This window comes from Equus asinus, chromosome 30 (assembly GCF_041296235.1).
Source record: "Equus asinus isolate D_3611 breed Donkey chromosome 30, EquAss-T2T_v2, whole genome shotgun sequence".
NCBI classification, from domain to species: domain Eukaryota; kingdom Metazoa; phylum Chordata; class Mammalia; order Perissodactyla; family Equidae; genus Equus; species Equus asinus.
In genome coordinates, this window is record NC_091819.1 from 2,305,222 (window position 1) to 2,324,153 (window position 18,932).

The 18,932-nt window shown below is 44.7% G+C and overlaps 1 protein-coding gene and 1 long non-coding RNA gene across 4 annotated transcripts in view; one reads left to right on the plus strand and one right to left on the minus strand.

The window, feature by feature from the left end:
• LOC106823567 (uncharacterized) overlaps positions 1–872 on the minus strand; it is a 51,737-nt gene extending 50,865 nt beyond the window's left edge. The window contains exon 1 of one of the 2 annotated variants that reach the window (XR_011499382.1): positions 106–872. This is a non-coding gene — a long non-coding RNA (uncharacterized lncRNA). The remainder of the gene's footprint in view (positions 1–105) is intronic. The other variant, XR_011499386.1, reaches the window with a different exon arrangement.
• Positions 1–6,707, plus strand: part of DDX59 (DEAD-box helicase 59) — a 32,250-nt gene extending 25,543 nt beyond the window's left edge. For both annotated transcript variants that reach the window (XM_044762745.2, XM_070501477.1), the window contains exon 8: positions 5,363–6,707. In XM_044762745.2, coding sequence (XP_044618680.1) covers positions 5,363–5,386 — 24 coding nt within the window. In that variant the 3' untranslated portion in view covers positions 5,387–6,707. The remainder of the gene's footprint in view (positions 1–5,362) is intronic.
• Positions 6,708–18,932: the final 12,225 nt, after the last annotated feature.

An 18,932-nucleotide genomic window follows, 5' to 3' on the forward strand; every position in this document is an offset into this window, starting at 1 on the left:
ACATTTATATAATGTTACAACCAATGTGACCTCCATAAAAACATTAGAAAAGAAAATAAAGTCAGTTGATTAGCAACCTTAAAAACAAACAAAACAAAAAAAAACCTGAGTTCTTCTGGCTGGCGTCTGAATCACTCCTTCCTCTGAGTCCACTTTCCAGCCTTTTCCCGCTGCTCCAGCCTGACCGCCTGCCGTGGCTCTCTGCACACTCGGACGGTACCGAGCGTCACTGCCGAGAGACGAACGGTTCTCCAGAGCTGCTGGGAGCACATTCACAACGCTGAAAACTCGCTGCTGGCAATCTGGAACAGACGTGTTGTAGACGAGCTCTCAGCCATCCGGCAGAACTGGAGGAAGCGAAGAATCTGCTGGGGGAAGGACCATTTTAATTAGGGAGGGAATGTCTTTAGCATTTTTCTTGTCTATTTTGAATCCTGGTGATATCTACATCAGAATTACAGAGAAATCTTAAGTGCTTGGAATCAGGAAATAACTAAAGAAAATTCTGAAACTGGGGCAGCACTTTAGGGCTGGCAAAGCTGCTATGATATGTGAGTTAGACTACTGAGTGCATTTAATGAAATGAGGTGCCTTAGAGAAAGGAAATTAGGACATTTATAAACAATCGCTACGATTTTTAAGACATTTCGTACAATTAGAGCAGCTTATGAGTTACAAATGCAACAATATGAACGTTTCAGGAATTCCTAGTTGAAAATAGCATTTTACATAAATATGTGTGATTACATAAATACACACACGCATACAGTGTCTCTGGAGGAATCTTAAGAAGGCAGATGTGAGCCCTTGAGGAGGAGAAGGCTGGGAAACCGTCACTCTATGACCTTTTTAAACAAAGTGCAGACTTCATATTTATTTATTTCTAGGTAAATGGTTACTCAATTTCCTTTCAATTCTTTTGGATTTGGGGGTGGAAGGGAAGTATGGAGTTTGTGTGTGTTTTGTTAAGTAGTACATTTCAGTCTTATTTTATGGGGAAAGATAGCATGGTGTTAAGAAATTAGTTTGTGGGCCAGCCTGGTGGCATAGTGGTTAAGTTCTCGCACTCTGCTGCAGTGGCCTGGTGGCATAGTGGTTAAGTTCTCGCACTCTGCTGCAGTGGCCTGGTGGCATAGTGGTTAAGTTCTCGCACTCTGCTGCAGTGGCCTGGTGGCACAGTGGTTAAGTTCTCGCACTCTGCTGCAGTGGCCTGGTGGCATAGTGGTTAAGTTCTCGCACTCTGCTGCAGTGGCCTGGTGGCACAGTGGTTAAGTTCTCGCACTCTGCTGCAGTGGCCTGGTGGCACAGTGGTTAAGTTCTCGCACTCTGCTGCAGTGGCCTGGTGGCATAGTGGTTAAGTTCTCGCACTCTGCTGCAGTGGCCTGGTGGCATAGTGGTTAAGTTCTCGCACTCTGCTGCAGTGGCCTGGGGTTCCCTGGTTGGGATCCCGGTTGTGGACCTACACAGCGCTCATCCAGCAATGCTGTGGTGGCGTCCACAGTAAAATAAAGGAAGATTGGCACAGATGTTAGCTCAGCGACAGTCTTCCTCAAGCAAAAAGAAGATTGGCAACAGATATTAGTTCAGGGGCAATCTTCCTCATGAAAAGAAAGAAAGAAAGGAAGGAAGGAGGGAAGGAGGGAAGGAAGGAAGGAAGGAAAGAAGGAAAGGGGAGGGGAGGGGAGGGAAAGGGAAGGGAAGGGAAGGAAGAAAGATTAGTTTGTCTACTTGAACTTTCACTACTAGATATTAAATAGTACATATAAAACTGTAATTCACTCAAACCTCTAGCAAATTAAACAATTTGGCTTGATGCTGTTGGAGAAGTGTTGTCGGGTGGGCATACATTTTGGACTTTTTTTTCAAATAAGAGATCATTGTAAATGATTCAAGGAAAATGCATATGGGTTTTAAAGAAACTCCCAGACTAAAGGTGTCCTGGGCACACCCGTCCAGGGACTGGGGGTTTGTAGTGGCTCCAAGGTGAAGAAGGACAAAGAGCTTTGATTTTTTCTACCAGCTTCTCCTGGCATTCGTGTGTATTCGAGAGGCTAGTAGGACCTGACTGAGCTGTATACTTCAAGAAATCTATAGGGGCCGGCCCAGTGGCGCAGCGGTTAAGCTTGCACGTTCTGCTTTGGCAGCCCGGGGTTCGCCAGTTCAGATCCTGGATGCAGACATGGCACCACTTGGCAAGCCATGCTGTGGTAGGTGCCCCACATGTAAAGTAGAGGAAGATGGGCACGGATGTCAGCTCAGGGCCAGTCTTCCTCAGCAAAAAGAGGAGGACTGGGAGCAGATATTAGCTCAGAGCTAATCTTCCTAAAAAAAAAATCTATAAAATGGGATTTCAGTTTCCTTTATGTGTAACTGAAGCTTCCATAGCTTTTCTTGATTCATTTTTGAGTGTGATTTCAATCTTCAATATATGAGTATTCTCAAAGAACGAATTGTTGTTAATGTCCATTCAGTTTTGCAAAAATATTGCTTTTTCCATTTTCATTCAGTAACTAAAGGCCTAGACAACCTTTGTGAGATGAATGAACTCAATAGATTCATGTTTTTTAAAAAGTGCAAACAGAATCAGTTAGATAAATGCTTATGATAACCACTTTTTCCCATACCAAAAACGGACATGATCTTACGGAAGACTTTTTCCTTCTATATAAATGCACCTATGTGGTCGGTCTTGCACAGGTTTGAAATCAATCATATTAGTTATACATTTATTTAATTACCAGAAATCCAGGCCACATCGCTGCTGCCCAGGACTTGAGTGTTTGGGCTGTGATGGTGACATCCTTTGCTATTCCAGACCTTATGATCCTCCGTGGCCATGATTAACAGATGTAAAGTTCTTTTAAAAAAGCCAAGTTTCTTCAGAGATCCTAAAGCTTCAAACCAACAGCATTCTTGAAAGCAGAGCCGTGTCTCTGAGGCTCGCCTGAGCTTTCTTTATCAGCTTTTCTAATCTGGAGAAAATGCTAGTACTTTGAGGGGTTTTAGTTAATTGCATTCACTTTTTTTTTTTTTTTTTTGGTTTCTACAAAAGCCAGCCAGGATGAGAGGAAGTTCGTAGAGCTGCGGGGCAGCATAGTTACGTGAATAGAGCCCCCTTGAGCTGTGCGGCAAGGTGACTGCCAGTTTTAGGGTGTTTGTGAGAATCAATGAGGTGGATGTTGTGGGGGCAGTTAACCCCTCACAACGTTTGGCATCTTTGGAAGCAATGTCCCGGAAGCTAGGGCAGCTGTGATTCGGCCCCTCGCCTCCTGGTGGCCTCTCTGAGCTCCTTGGTTACGGGGCTGCACACGCTCACCATTCAGTATCCCGGTGCGTCCGGGTGCTGCCGGCACACGGAACACCAGTGACCGCCTGCAGGCGGTGATGGGCACGGGCGTGCATGAGCAGGAAGGACTCTATTTGACGGTAACTAAGGAGAAAATGATTTCACGGGCATCAAGCTTTGACTGTGTGCTCATTATGTTTCTACTTTACGAGAAGGAGCAGAATCCTCGTAAGTAAATAGGAAGACAATGTTTTCTTTGGTTGAAAGAGCAATAAAGTAGCCTCTTACTGTAAAATGTTCCACTGTCAGGGAGGAAGGCTATTTCATTACACTATTGCCTTTAAAGTAAGCACGCTAAAAAAATAAAATGGTAATTATGAAAATGGATCTGTGAATTTCATAAAACTGCTAATAATAACAAATAATCATCAATTAAGTATTTAGGTGACCAGTTTCTAAGTTTTTAATAATATGAAATGAAACCAATGCTACAATAATTTTTTTGAACACTGTAGTCACTGAAAGTAGAGGGTGTATAAAGAAATAATCAGCGATCAACAAATGGAAGACCATCTGGGGCGGGCCCTGTGGCTGAGTGGTTAAGTTCGTGCGCTCTGCTTCAGTGGCCCGGGGTTTCGCCAGTTCGGATCCTGGGCACCAACATGGCACTGCTCATCAGGCCATACTGAGGCAGCGTCCCACACAGCACAACCAGAGGCACTGACAACTAGAATATACAACTATGTACTGGGGGTGCTTTGGGGAGAAAAAGAAGGGAAAAAAACAAAGATTGGCAAATTTGTTAGCTCAGGTGCCAATCTTTAAAAAAAAAAATAAAGACAAAAAAACAAAAACAAATGGAAGACCATCAAGTGAGAAACAAACCAAAAGAGAATGATTGATATTCTTTTTGATTGGTTTTTCTTGCTCACACTAGGAGGGAGGGAAAAGCAAATATCCAAGGCCAGATGGAGCCGTAAATGCCCAACGGAGGTTGAGGATTGTCACTCTCATAAATAGACTCAGGTTATTACCCACAATTTAAAGCTACTGGAGATGCTAATGGTTAAATTACTTCTAAGGTAATAGAATTCCTTTCTTTTTTTTTTGCTTTCTTTCTTTTTTTTTGAGGAAGATTAGCCCTGAGCTAACTGGTGCCAATCCTCCTCTTTTTGCTGAGGAAGCCTGGTCCTGAGCTAACATCCGTGCCCATCTTCCTCTGCTTTATATGTGGGACGCCTGCCACAGCATGGCTTGCCAAGTGGTGCCGTGTCTGCACCCGGGATCCGAACTGGCGAACCCTGGGCTGCTGAAGCGGAATGTGCGCACTTAACCACTGTGCCACTGGGCTGGCCCCTAGAATTCCTTTCTAATCAGATAATAGGCACTGTTTCTCTGAAAAATGAAAAGGAACTACTGTAGGTTAAAAATTATTTAGTGATTCTTTAAGGCACAAAATAACAGCACAAACTTTTTTTTTTTTGCTGAGGAAGATTTGCCCTGAGCTAACATCTGTGCCAATCTTCCTCTATTTTGTATGTGGGTCACCACCACAGTATGGCTGCCGACGTGTGGTATAGGTCCGTGTCCAGGAACAAAACCCAGGCCGCTGAAGCAGAACACACTGAACTTAACCACTAGGCCACGGGGCTGGCTCCCCAGCGCAAACCTTCAAACTGTTTATCAGAGGCAATGAATAACCGCTTTAGCATTTCCTGGGGATCAGGCAGCGTTCTAACTGCTTTTGATGATTAACTCATTTAATCCTCACAAGTGCCTGATGAGGCGGGTACTATTTTTACCATCATTTCACAGATGTTCAGAAGGGTTACCTAAGCCGCCCAAGGTAAGTGGTGGAGCCAGGACTCAGCGCAGACAGCCTGGCTCTGCCGTCTGTGTCCGGAACCACTGCCCTGTGCTGAGTTTTGGCACAGACGGGATGACGTACAAGTTCCTTCCTCTGTGCCGTGGGTATTCCCATTTCTTCTCAAAGCAGAGACCACATCCTCAGTTTAGAAACAAGACATTTGGAGCTGGAGAGACCACCTGGCTGACTGCTGCTTTTTTCCCTCTCAGCTCCCCCAGAGACAGAAAGCGTGAATGTCCACCGCCTGCTGGAGGGCCGGGACCGGAGCCCACGCCTCGGACTTCTCCATGACATCAGTCTGCTAGCTCTGGATGTTCCCAGAGCCCTGAAAACAGCTGTGCTGGACCCCCAGGGAGGCTTGGTCTTATCCAGTATATAATTTATAATAAAATAAAACATTATATAACATTTATATGTTATTAAAACTTGTAAAAAATAATGAATAATCGAAACACAATAAGTAACTCACAGTATTTCTACTCCTTTTAAAAAATTATGGGTTTATGGTCACTAAAAGGAATGCCGAATTCTGTAATATTTGGCAATTTATAGAGAGCATCCATAAAACTGAATAATCATCATGAGACAAATCAGATAGAAGAATAATCCCCTCATATTCGTATTTTGCTTGGCAGTTTACAAAACTCTTGCTTATATATTTCTGCTTACAAACAGATTGAATTCTATTTTAATGCGTATTCTGGATTGTTTTTTTTTTCTCCTCAAATATGAGAACAAGCATAGTTCCGGAAACCTCATCTAGGTTCTCTAGTTCTCTTTATTTGTTGACATGCTATTCAGAAATTTATGAAAATTAAATTCTCTGTTGTGGTAGAATAGATGGGTATTAAGCAAATAGTCACTTCCCTCCCCCTCCCTCTTGGGGACACACCTTCCTGCCACACTGGCTGTGAACTCAGCCCTGTGACTGACTTTGGCCGATGGAAGGAGAGCAGACTTGACAAGAGCAGAGGTTTGCAATGAGCTGGCATGGTTTGGGTTGCCTTCTTGTGATCCTGCCATTTGCCATGAGAGGGGTGTGCCCCAGGTAGCCATTGTCCCTTCAACCCATTCCCAGAAAGAGAGACACAAGGAGTAGACCTGAGCCTCAGTAGCAGCCTGAGGTAGAGACGTCTCGGCCAACTCGCACACCTACGAGCAAGGGCATGGATGGTTGTCATAAGCCTCTGAAAATTGAGGGTTGCTTGTTACGCAGCATCATCACAGCAGAGAGCTGACCACTGTAGACATCGTTATGGTGGCAGAAAAAGGAAGTCACATTTACTAACAACCTACTATGTGCCACCTGTTTTATATTCATTAACCCATCTAATTCTGACAACAACCCTGCCTGGTGGGAACTCTCATCACCCCATTTTATACATGAGGAGAGGGAAGCACAGAGGGACTAAGTAACCTCTCCAAGATCACACAGCTCATATAGGGAAGCATGGATTTATGCCCAAGTATATATGATTATAAAACCTGTGCCCGTTTGTCACTGTGCCGCATATATTATTGCGTGGTTTTTAAAATCCTGGGGATAGACTGAGAATTTTAAAAATAAAAATATTAAAAATAATACACAGAACAGTATTATTATTCCAACAATAGTAAAATGTTTTAAAAGGAAAACAACACCCAAGAGAAGATGGAACATTCGATTCTGTACATTTAGTATAAACAGTAAACATTAACTACAGCAACAGAGGCTCATGGCACACTGGGGACAAGCTGGAACTCAGACACCAGCAGCTATACCCACTGAGATAAAGTGTTTCTTAGTGGACATTCTTCAAAACCAAATGAATCTGGAAGGACTGTTTCTGAGTTTCTAGGAGCATGGAGCTAGGGGTTTATTCTATTCTGTAATTATTGTGACAAACTGTACACACTTGTCTGGAGAGTTATTAATTCTTTCATTCATCCAAAGAGGCCTTGGGTCAGAGCCTGGTCCAGCAATGACTCTGCGGGATGCTGGGGTCAACAAAGTCCGTGACACACTGTTTCTGCCCTCAGTGACGTGCAAGTTCCCTGGGAGGCCCAGCAGTGGGCTGGGGCTTATCCTCAACCCGTTCCTATCTATTTGGGGGGAGGGGCGTGAAGTGGAAGGCAAGTGGCCATCGCTATTGGAGATACTGCCACATCGCTCCTCTACTTGCTTCTCCGTTGCTGATCTTTCTCTCTCTCCTGACACCCAGTGAAAGAAGTCTGGTAACGCTCCCCACTGCCCCATCCTACTGGGAGAGTAAAAGGAGGGGACACAGGGCAGCAGGGCCCCTGGCTTCCAGGGGCTGGGACCATTTCTCCGCTCACCTCACTCCCCGGCTGGCGGGTGGGGAGCAGAGGTAACCTTGCACCCCTCCCTCTCCTCGCTCTGTGCCCCTCTCCCGTCACGCAGTGGCACCCTGTTCCCCCACTGCCCAGTGAGGCTGCTGCTCTCCTGCTGTTGCCCCCTGCCCAGACCCCAAGCCCCTTCCTCCTGCCGTCTTCCGCTCATCAGCACCAGCGCCCCACACCCATCGTCCCAGCTTCCTCACCGCTGAAATTTGCTCCAGCTCACATCAGAAGGACCCTGATGAGTCGATTCCTACTGTGATTTTGGGAAAATGCCTTACTTTATTTATTTTTTTCCTTCTGTTTACTTTTTTCCTCGAGGGACCGATGAAAGGTCCTATTTAGATGAATTGTAAACGGTAGGACTTCAGGGGCCAAGAAATATGAAATGATAACAGGTAAACGTATTGAATGCCATCTGCCAGGCAAATGTATGATCTCATTTAATTCTCATAACAACCCAATACGGTAGGTTCTATTATTATCTCCATTTTACAGATGAGAAAGCTGAGGTACAGAAAAGTTAGTTACGTTGCCCAAGTCCGCGCAGCTAATGAGTGGCGAAGCTTAGACCTCATTCCTAGCATCTGCTGTGAAAGAGGCACGAGAGCTTCTACTGTGGGTGCTTTCCTAGGAGCTCGAAGAGCATTGCCTTTGAGATGACGCTCCCACCCCGGCGAAGATTGGCCAACGTCCTGAGAACCAAGCTTGAGGGACGGACACTGCTTAATGCCGTCTGCCTGTTGAGGGGTGTACAGACATACGGACACCCACTGAAGTCCAGGAGCCCTAGCTCTTGAAGGTCCCTGAGAGATGACTTTGTTCAAGCCCCTCGGTTTACACACGAGGAGACAGAATCAAAGAGAGTTGACTGAGTTTGCTACCACACTTCTTAATCTTAAGTTCTGGGCCTGTGCGATAAAGAGAGTTGACTGACTTTGCTACCACACTTCTTAATCTCAAGTTCTGGGCCTGTGCGATAGATAAAGCCATCACTGAGACGTCAGTGCTGGAAGGTGGGAAAGGCTTATTCTAATTGGCCAAAATGAGACGGTGAGAGGATCGGTTCTCTCAAATCTGCCTTAACAAAAGAAGAAACCCTGTTTTCTTTTTTTAGAAACGGGGTTTCTTCTTATAGAACCAAGTCTCTTATAAAGCCTGTAAAGACTGTAGAGCTAAAAGGCTTGGCAGGAGGAGTTTCAGAGAAACAAAGGGGGAAATCTGTGTTTCTTTCACTCCAGATCAGCCCTTGGGTTTCTAACTTCCCGGCATCAAGGGCAGCTGGGGGCTGGTTACCTGGTGATCATAACTTCCTTGAAGGCGTTCTTTTTCTTCTGCAAAGTAAGCTCATAAATCCTGTGATCCTTGAGTCAGCCCTCAGGTTAAACGAGAAAACAGCAAATTGACAAGATCAACTTCTTTTTCATCTGCCTCTGTGTTGGGAACAAGGCTGAAGGGTAACCATGTTCTTGAATGTCTACAGTAACCCTCAGGTGCCTGGCTTCAGTTTGGCTGGGTCTCTGGGCATCTCCTCACCACCCGTCCAGTGATCTTAAAGTGATCTTAAAGCGTCAGCCATTCGCCCCCTCTTTCCCACCCCTCATCATATAATCGGTTACCAGTTTATAGCGATCCTCAACCTCCACATGTCTGTCCCATTAATTGCCTGTTTCTGCCACTGGTGTCAACCAGGTTCCTCACGGCCTCACACTGCAACCAACACAAGGACCGTACCCGGCCCCCCTGCCTCAGTCTCCCCCTGCCCACTCTCTGTTTCTCACAAGCACACACAATTGTCTGCTGTTCTTCCTCAAACCCCAGTTTTTCATCTTGATCACAAATCTGGGGTCCAAAGGCCTGGATTTGAATTCTAGTTTTACCATTCTATCTCTAAATAGACTCAGCCATGTGGTTAAACCAAAAACAGGTGGGATGAGACCAGAGTGGGGTTACAGCTCAGCCCATGGCTGAGTGGGGCGCAGCATGGAGCTGCAGCACCGGGCGCAGTGGGTGGCTGGGCTAAGGCAAGATCAGCACTGAGAGGGACGCAACTAGTGGCCGTTAAGAGCCAGCAGTTTTATGATGCTCTGAGCACAAGCAGGGATGGGGGCCGTGGAGGGAAGAACTGGGAGGCAGAGGCAGGGACGGTGAAGAGAAAGGGAACCCCACATCCACTGCCTATTGCATTTCTCAGTGAAACCTCTCCTCTCCCTAGAAATGGAAGCAGAAATGAAACTTTAGGAGAAGCTGAGGGTTACAGCCAGGCAGGAAGACTGGAACTGAGAGCGAGCCCTGTCTGTGAGTGTGAAAACCACGTCCCTCCTTACAACTCCAACATACAAGGCAGGGAGAGGAAGGGAGCACAGCTCAGGGTCCAGGACCAGGCGCCCACGTTCAGAGATACGTACTCCTGCCACCCTGGGGAAGCGGGACCCCAGCCGTGAGTGTGCCCTTCTAACGACCCCATGCTGGGTACTTTTAACACAAAGGGATCATTGAGTTCCTAGTGTCCTCAGGCAAGAAGGTACGTTTACAGATGGACCTGTGATGAAGGAGTATCAGTTTCTACGTTCCAGGAATGGGCCAGATTACTAAAGACTGAGACAGTTTAGGGAAACCGGGCTAATGGAATTCAGTCTCACAGAGCTGGAAGCTCAGGCGCTCAAGTAGAATCCGTAATACATTTCAACGGAGCCCTAAGGGGTGGAATTGCTGGAAATAATGAGGAAAGAGCCCTTGGGGTAGATAGTCGTGTCCTCAGGAGACCAGCTGCCAGCAGGGATTTCCTCATGGAGTGGAGGAAGCAGCGGTCCCCTCTGTGAATGAGTCTCTCACATCTCCTTTAGATCCTGGGTGCCATCCTGGGCTTGGAGCTACTCAGAAGGGGAGCACTGTGCTAAGAGGGGGAGCAAGAGAAACAGAAGGAGAGGTTGATTGGGAGCTCAGGAATGGGCTAGAGAATCTTTTTAAGGCATTTTTCAGCCTCTTCCTGAGTTAAGTATAAGGAGAAGCTCCCATCTCTGGATCTGGGGTCATGAGTTTCAGATAAGGGTCCCCACATTTCTTTCCACGCTTTGTCCTCACTCTTTTGCTGACCTCTGTATTTTTGAGATAAGGCTTCTAAATTGATTAAGGAGAGAGCAGGGATCTGAGCTGAGGAAAAGGAAATGGAACCTGGAAGTTAGCATTAATTTGAGCAAAGTCAGGGACCTATGAGCTCAGAGTGGGCTACACCTTCCTGAAATGAGAAACAGCCTCAGAACACAGACCTGGCCCGTCAGCAGGGGCCAACAAGCCCAGAGAGATGAAGACAGAGGCCGTAGGTGTGTGGCCAGAGAGCGGGAGTGGGGAATTTCTTCCCTCTCTGTCCAGCTAGAAGGTAATTCTCTCATGATTGACTAAAGTTTGAACCCACATCCTAAAACCTTGCTCTCTCCTTCCCATGTGCCATGAGAGAGCGGAAGAGAGAGAGAGAAAGATCGCTTACACCTGCACTGGCCAATATGGTGGCTATTGGGGATTTAAAATGCCGCTGGTGCTGTATGTGTAAAATACACACAGGATCTGAGAAAAGAGTGTGAAATAGCTCATTAATAATTTGTATGTTGAGTGTGTATTGAAATGATATTTCTGATATGTTAGATTAAATAAAATATGTTCTTTAAATGAATGACCCTTTTCTTTTCTTTTCTTTTCTTTTTTTTGAGGAAGATCAGCCCTGAGCTAACATCTGCTGCCAATCCTCCTCTTTTCTGCTGAGGAAGACTGGCCCTGAGCTCACATCTGTGCCCATCTTCCTCTACTTTATATGTGGGACGCCTGCCACAGCATGGCTTGCCCAGCGGTGCCATGTGCACACCTGGGATCTGAACTGGTGAACCCTGGGGTGCCGAAGCAGAATGTGCACAGTTAACCACTGCGCCACCCAGCCAGCCCCTCTTTTTACTTTCTTAATATGGCTACTAGAAGTTTGAAAATTCACAGGTAGCTTCCATCCCAGTGGACCGCCCAGCTTTCCGCTTTCAGATCACGGCCCAGATTTCCAGGGCAGCCGTCTGCATCCCTCTTGCTAAGTTTCAGGACAGGGGAGCAAACTGATAAACCAGAAGTTTGTTTCATTTTCTCGTCTCAGGAATGTAAGCTCTTTAACTGCTCAGGCCCAGTTGTCAATTGGAGTGGATGTTTGGGGCCAATGAAAGCTTGTGGTACAGAAACTTAATTCCTAGTATTTAAGAAACGCAGCTGGGGGAAAGAAAGGACACAATGAACAAGACGAATTCTTCGATAGAATTTCATGTGAATTAAATTAAACCCATAAAGTCCATATAAACCTACACCATGGCTTGTGAAAACACTACTTATCACAGAAAAATGCCATCGTTTATTCATCTTTGTAAGCTAGGACAAACTGAGAAAATGTTCTTCCTAGGAGAACACTCAACTCTCTGTTGCGTCCCAGCCCATTGCAGCTGAAAAAAAAACAAACCAGAACCTTTTCTGATGGTGGATTTCTTTTTCTCCTGAGTGAGTCAGAGAACAGACTGTGGCCTACACCAAGAAAAAAAGAAAAAACATTGAGCCTTACGCACACGGGTACGGACATGCGGATGGGCATGGAATTATTCATGAAGCTCCAAGGCTGGAGAAACGCCTCCTTATCTCCCGTCTCTGGAATGACTGAGAGACGCAGAGCCCTGGCAGCCCAGGTGCCTTCTCACTTGGCAGCTGCCCTTTTGAAAACCACAAATAGGAGAAGGAATGACCTGCAGGGCACAACGTTTTTTATATTGTTTTTTAAATGAGAAAACTGATTTCTCTAAACCCACAAACTAAAAAGTGATTGTAAAAATAACGAAATGCAGATCGTTCCAGACAATTCTAGACATTCTAGACACTACTAGTATTGAAATTTACCAGTAAAAGAAATGAGGTTATGAATTATTTGGGGGTTAAGACGGACAGCTGGGTAGTTTAGACACATTCAACACCCTTACTGAGACCATCTAATGCCTCTGTTTAAACTTGTTGAAAGGTAGGCGACTCAAAACTTGCATTCACCACTTTGGGAAAACCGCTACAATTCTACATGAAAGAGCAACATTTTCTCAGGATGTTGAGAATGACCTTGGGCTGTGCTGCCAAAGCACAGCAGGAAGGAGACGCCTGATTGAAGGTCAAACTCGGTGTTTTTTAAAAAACTGCTCTTTCTGAGCGAACCTAGAGGTTCCTTTAGGTCAAAATAGGCTAACCAGTAGGTTTTGGGGCTGACAATGGTTTTTAAGTCTTACTAATCTTCTCTGGAATGAAACCAGGTGATTCAAAGAGAAAAGAGCGTCTGGAATATTTACTAATCCCTGAATTCTTTTCTTTTTCTATTAAAAAAGGATTACTAGCTTCGTGTAATTGCCTCGTTCTAAATTACTGGCAGTATTGCTAAACGTATTTCGATTATGTCGCTAAGGGATCAGCCCTGAATTGTAAAGATTTTGTCAACCCGCCCAAGAATTACCAGCGGATTATCGTCCTACTGCCAAGATGCTTGGTCTAACGTGTATTAGGATTCAGAAAGAAAATAGACAATATGACAGATTTCAAACTACCTTTAGGTTTGTTTAACTCTTGTGCTTATCATAACGTACAGAAATTTGGGAACCGGAAAGAACGTCTGTGAAAACAGCAGCACGGGGTCCAGGCAACGGTCCCCACTTTCCTGAGTTCTGAACCCGGCTCTGTGGCTTCTCAGGTGAGTAAGATCAGGCAAGTTATTTACCCTCCTGGACTCAGTTGCCCTCACCTGTGAAACAGTGAGCGTCACAGTAACAGTATCACCTTATGGGGTTATGGAGATTGAGTGAGGTCTGGTACGGATCTGCATAAAGAAGGGACACAACAATTGATGGCTGTCATAATTCCTTAATCTAGTCATTGTGCTTTCCAGGTGAGGAAACGCAGGAAAGAGACCTGCCTGTGGTCCCACCATCACGTTGCGACAGAGCCGCAGCTGGAATTCAGGTGTGGTCCTCTTCCCGCTTCTCCACAACTTCCACTTTGGACTTTAAACTTAATTCCCAGGATCCTAGGGCCCTTTTTTGTTATAGACCCCAAAGGCAACTGAATACAAACACCTATAAGGCCAGAAAATACCTCCCTCATTTTAATTATTAAAAACATTATGAAATTGACTAAATTGTGATAGATATGCATCCTAAGAGACCAGTAAGTTGCACGAGTTCATCGTTTTTCTTTAAATCTTAACATGATCTGGAAGGCTTCAGAAGTGCCCTAATTCTGATCTTTCTCCGCGTTTTCTTTCAGTTTGTCTCCCTCTGGTGGATTTAAAAAAAACATACTTGTTTTTATTTTCAGAGTAACTATAGATTATTGGGGACAGGTTTTGCTCAAGGTCAGAGTTCATCTGTTGTCAGCCTGGTTCATGTTGTGGAACTCCTAGAAAACCATCTTTCCTGGGTGGGAGTCTTTGCAGAGGCTCGACTTCAGGGAGGGTAGAAACAGGCCCAGCACGTCTGCTCCTTCATACCTCCGTGAGCGCCAAGAAGCACATGTGCAGACACAAAGGTGCATTCAGAGAATAAGTGGTTTGAAATGACTCAGCATAAAGTGCAAGAGATTAGTGGTGAAAGGCTGTGGTAAGAGATGGAGTGGAAGGGTAAGCAGGGACCAAATCACAGGGCCTTTTAAGTTATGTTTGAATCTTATTTTGTAGGTAATGGGGATTGTATTAGTTAGGATTAGGCTGCAAAAACAGAAAACCTATATAAGTGGCTTTTAAAACAAAAAGTTTACTTCTGTCTGTGTAAAAGAAGTCAGGAAGTAGGCAGTCCAGGGTTTGATATGGAGCTCCCTGTCATCAGTGATCCAGGGTCCTTCCAGTCACGACTCCATCTCTAGAGTGTAGCCTTTGTCCTCATGGTCCAAAATAGCTGCCAGAGCTCCAGCCATCATATGCATTTATGCAATTGGATAGCTGCATTGGCAATTCAATCTCAATTTCCAAGAAAACAAACTGACTGATTTCTACTCTCAAACCAGCTCTTGCCTTTTGTTCTCTAGCTCCCCATTTTACTATAGGAAAGAGCAATGAAATGAGACTCAGGAAGTATGGGAGACTCTGGAGCTGAGGACAGAGAGTGAGTTCAGAAAACAATAGAAGAGAGATTTAAAAAGGAGTGGGGACCAGGCATGCTAAATGCTGCACAGAGGTCAAGCCACACAAGATCTGAAGGTCGGCGTTTACAGAGCTGGCAGTAAGGTTATCCGTGACCTTGGCAAGGGGGCGTCTACACTTTTTTTGTAGTGCAGAGCCCGATTCAATGTTGAAGCTCAGGGACGACAACTGCACCGTTCTTGCCTCTCACTGTCGTGTTGATGAGCGCCCTGTGCTTGTCCCAGCCGTGGCTGGGACTTACCACTTCCCTTGAGGTTAGCCTCCAGTGAGAAAGAGCTGAAGTCGTCGGAGCTGCGTTTGTGGAAAAAAGCCTGGGTTCTCTGACCCTGTTCGCACCTCAGTTCTGCTCCTCTAGCTCCACTCTGTGTTTCCTGGACAACTGCTTCTCTGGACCTTAATGGCCCCTGCTCCCTCCTTAGTTTTAACGGCCATCTTGACTTCTTAGCATCTGCTTTAGGACACAGTCTGGTGTTCTCCCGGCTTCTACCGCTTACAGCTGCCCAGGCCCACAGCCCCGACGGATGCACGCAGCCTCTACGACGTGAATCTGATGCACCTCACACCCTTCGACACCTGCTACCTCTCTCTAAGGGAGCCGGGAAATGAGGAAGGATGGAGAGAGAGAGCAGGAGCCAGAGGGCAAGGAGAGGGCTGGGGGCATCTTCTCGTTTTCAGATGAGAGAGATGCTGAAGAGAGTGAAGATGGGGATTTGATGTACAGAGGTCCCTGGGGAGGGGGAGAAGATGAATCCAGCACACAGGTGTGGGACTGGCCCTAAGTAGCAGGAGGGACCCCTATTTCTCTGAGGCCAGAGCTAAACAAGAGCTTAAACGAAGGAGAGTTTGCAGCTACTGGTGAATGAGATCAAAACGAAGAAAAAAAAACCATCAGTAGAGTTATCGTCAATGACTAGCGACAGTCGGTTCTGATTTAGCTCACGTACTTATGGAGTCCGTGTGTCCCAAGCGATGAGCTCGCAATTTTCATATACATTATCTTTTTAAGTTCTCACAAATATTTGACAGTTCACTGTGTCTCGCCAAAACATATATCAATTTAAATTTGTATACACATGTCACATTTTTAAAATCGTTTCACATGTATTATTTAATTTGATTTTTCTATCAATTGTTGATGTATTATCTCCTCATTTTACAGGCAAGGAAGCCAGGGCTCAGAGATTTGAGTGATTTAAGTGTAAAGAGTAAAGAGTAAAGCGATTTGAGTGGCAAGCAGGTTTTATGACTTCAGATTCCCAAAGGAACTACTATCTTAATGGGTGAAATTTGAAAACAAGTTTGAAACACAGGGCATTTTAGACGGCTGCTGTATCGGTGGTAACCAAGTACTCCCTGTGCCTGAGCTGGCGAGCAGAGCCCGGATCCTGCCAGCTGCTCAGGGCTGTGGGGCGGGCGCCATCTCCCTAAGTCAGGCAGGATGCTGGCCGCTGACTGGGAGGAACTCAGGCTTCCAACGAAATGAGGTTCATTCAGCTTGCTCACCCTGTGAACGCTGTGCTGGCCCAATCTGCAATTTCTGCAATCCTTTTTCTTGTCTTCTTTTGAAAAGCATACAAGATTTGAAGTTCTAAAAAAAATGTATTCAAATTGTAGCAAAATGGAGATTAATTCTGCTCCCCCTTAGAGAGAGCTTTTCATTGCCCTCTCCTGATTTTTAATCGAGTACAGGGAGTCCATTACAAAAGGATTCACGGTTTCATCTGGCGGTTGTTTCTAGGGATTAAATCAGAATCCTCATCCTTCATAGAACAAGCTGTGTCATTATCATGAGAACAGAGAGCCCGTACAATGCATGGTGCCAGTTCCTCAGTCCTGGCCTTGAATGAGGCCTGTCAGTGTTCTGGAGAATCCTAACAGGCTATGCAATTTAGTATCTTAACAATTAGCAGCTTAATCCCGCGCCAGGCTCCATGCTAAGCGCTCGGCCCACATTATCTAATTTAATCCTCACGACAAGTCTGGAAGGCTGGTAGCATTAGCATCTGCAGTTTCCAGGTGAGGACTCGGAGCACCAGAAGTGACTTTCTCTGCTGGCTGGCTGTGGACTTTGAAGAGAGGAGCATGAAGAGAGAAACACCATCTCAATAATGTAATAAATAAAAACCCAAAATTCCTCTGTGTAACATGGAGATGCTCACAGGCAGCCCTTGATTCCGTGGAGTATTATTCCTGTGGTTGGAACTAAATTGGGAGCTTCCAACAGAGAAAGAACAACAAGGCGGAAGTGTGGCTAGAGTTATAATAAGGTCCCCTGCCAGGTCCTGGGGAGACAGAATGAGACAGACACGTTCCTGCTCCGTCTTGGGCTCAGAGTCTAGGAGGCAAATTATGGTTTGGTCTATAGGCCATGCATTGTCTCGTCCTATTTAATTCATAATTATAACTTTAATGGGCACAATAGTTGTAATAGAATTTATTTTTTTCCACATTTTTGACCATTTAAAGCATTCTCTCGTGGCTGTGCATTGAGAATTTTTCCAGTTTGGCGCCACTATGGATAGACTATTTTTCCTGCATACTTTTTGGTTTCTACTGAAATATTTTCTTAGAAGATATTTTTGTAGTGTGGTTATTGGGTCAAAGAGTACAAATATCTTTACGGTTCTTCCAATACGTTATTATATTGCTTTCTAGAAGGGTTTGTTATTTACCTAACAAATATTTATTAAGCATCTACATGTATCAGGCCTTATACTAATCATGAGGGATACACTGAAGCATACCAATTTACGTCTCTAGGAAGGTATACTTTTAATTTCATGTAAAATCATCACCACTAAAATTAAAAAAAATTCTTTTACTTATATCTAATTTTTTCTTAAAAAGCTTTCCATCTGTTCTTCTTCTTCTTTTTTTTTTTCTGGAAGATTGGCCCTCATCTAACATCTGTTGCCAATCTTCCTCATTTTTTTGTTTTTTCTTTTCTCCCCAAAGCCCCAGTACACAATTGCAGGTCATCCTAGTTCTTCTGTGTGGGACGCTGCCACAGCAAGCCCTGATGAGCGGTGTACAGGTCTGTACCCAGGATCCGAAGCGGTGAACCCTGGGCCACCAAAGTGGAGCATGGGAACTCAACCACTCAGCCACGGGGCCAGCCCCTCCTAATTTTTCTTAATGCTCAAATTTAATGGTTGGGTGTTTACCTTCTATTTTTATATGAATTATTGGGGTGTGTGTGTGAATTCTTTTTTGTGTGAAATTCCTTTGCCCATTTTTATATTCTATTTATTTTATTTATAAACTTATTTTCCTTAGAAAATTGAAAGAGTTCTTTACATCTGCTGTCACAAAGTATTTTTTTAGTTAGCTTACATTTTATTATTTTGAATTAGACATAAGCTTAACATTTTTATGTATTTGAATTTGTGAGCATTTTCCTTGGCCATATCTTCTTTTGCGTCTTAACTGAATGTCATTTTCCCATAGATCTGATAAGTATCTTATTGTTTTTTTCTGATGGTTTCTCTATCACTTAATGTTAACTACATTTTAGAATGATTTTTAGAGTGAGTTTTAGAATGACTACTTTATCATCCATTCAATTTTTCTATATAGTGGAAGCCACTTCTGCTTTCCCTTTCTATCCCATTGAATACATTTCCATTATCTGCACTTTTTGCCCTTTGAAATACATTGTTGCTTTATAATATGTTTGACCAGAGTCCCTCTCACTAATCTATTTCTCAGAATGTATTTTTGTTATTTTTTTTCATGTTTCAAAATCTTATTGGGATATTTGTTGGAACTGAGTTAAATATGACACTTGCTTCGAAATTCTAGTTACACCACTTTACTAATTCTCCGTTTCTTACTTCACAAGTTTATTAATTCTAAACCTTAGTTCTTCGTCTGTGAAGTGGGGCTAATACTAATTACTTCGTAGGATTTCAGGATTAAATTAAAAAACTCCACGTAAGGCATTTAGTACATTTCCTATCTCACGCTTTGGGCAGGAAAAACCAGAAAAGTGTATTATTATGATTAACTCGGGGGCAAAGAACCGGTTGTGACATCTTCGACATCAGGCGGACAGACTCTGCCTCTTTCTCCCGGAGGATCGACAAGAGCATCGTGCCACTTTTCTCGCTTAAACTCCTTTTAACCGGCCCGCCTCCCGCGGCCAGAACCCGCCCCTTCCTCGCGAAAGATGCTAAGGTACCCGAGCTCCACGTGGTAGCGCGGCCTGGGGGCGGGGACTGTTGCCTAGGAGATGGGGGCGGGGCGGGGCTACGGCC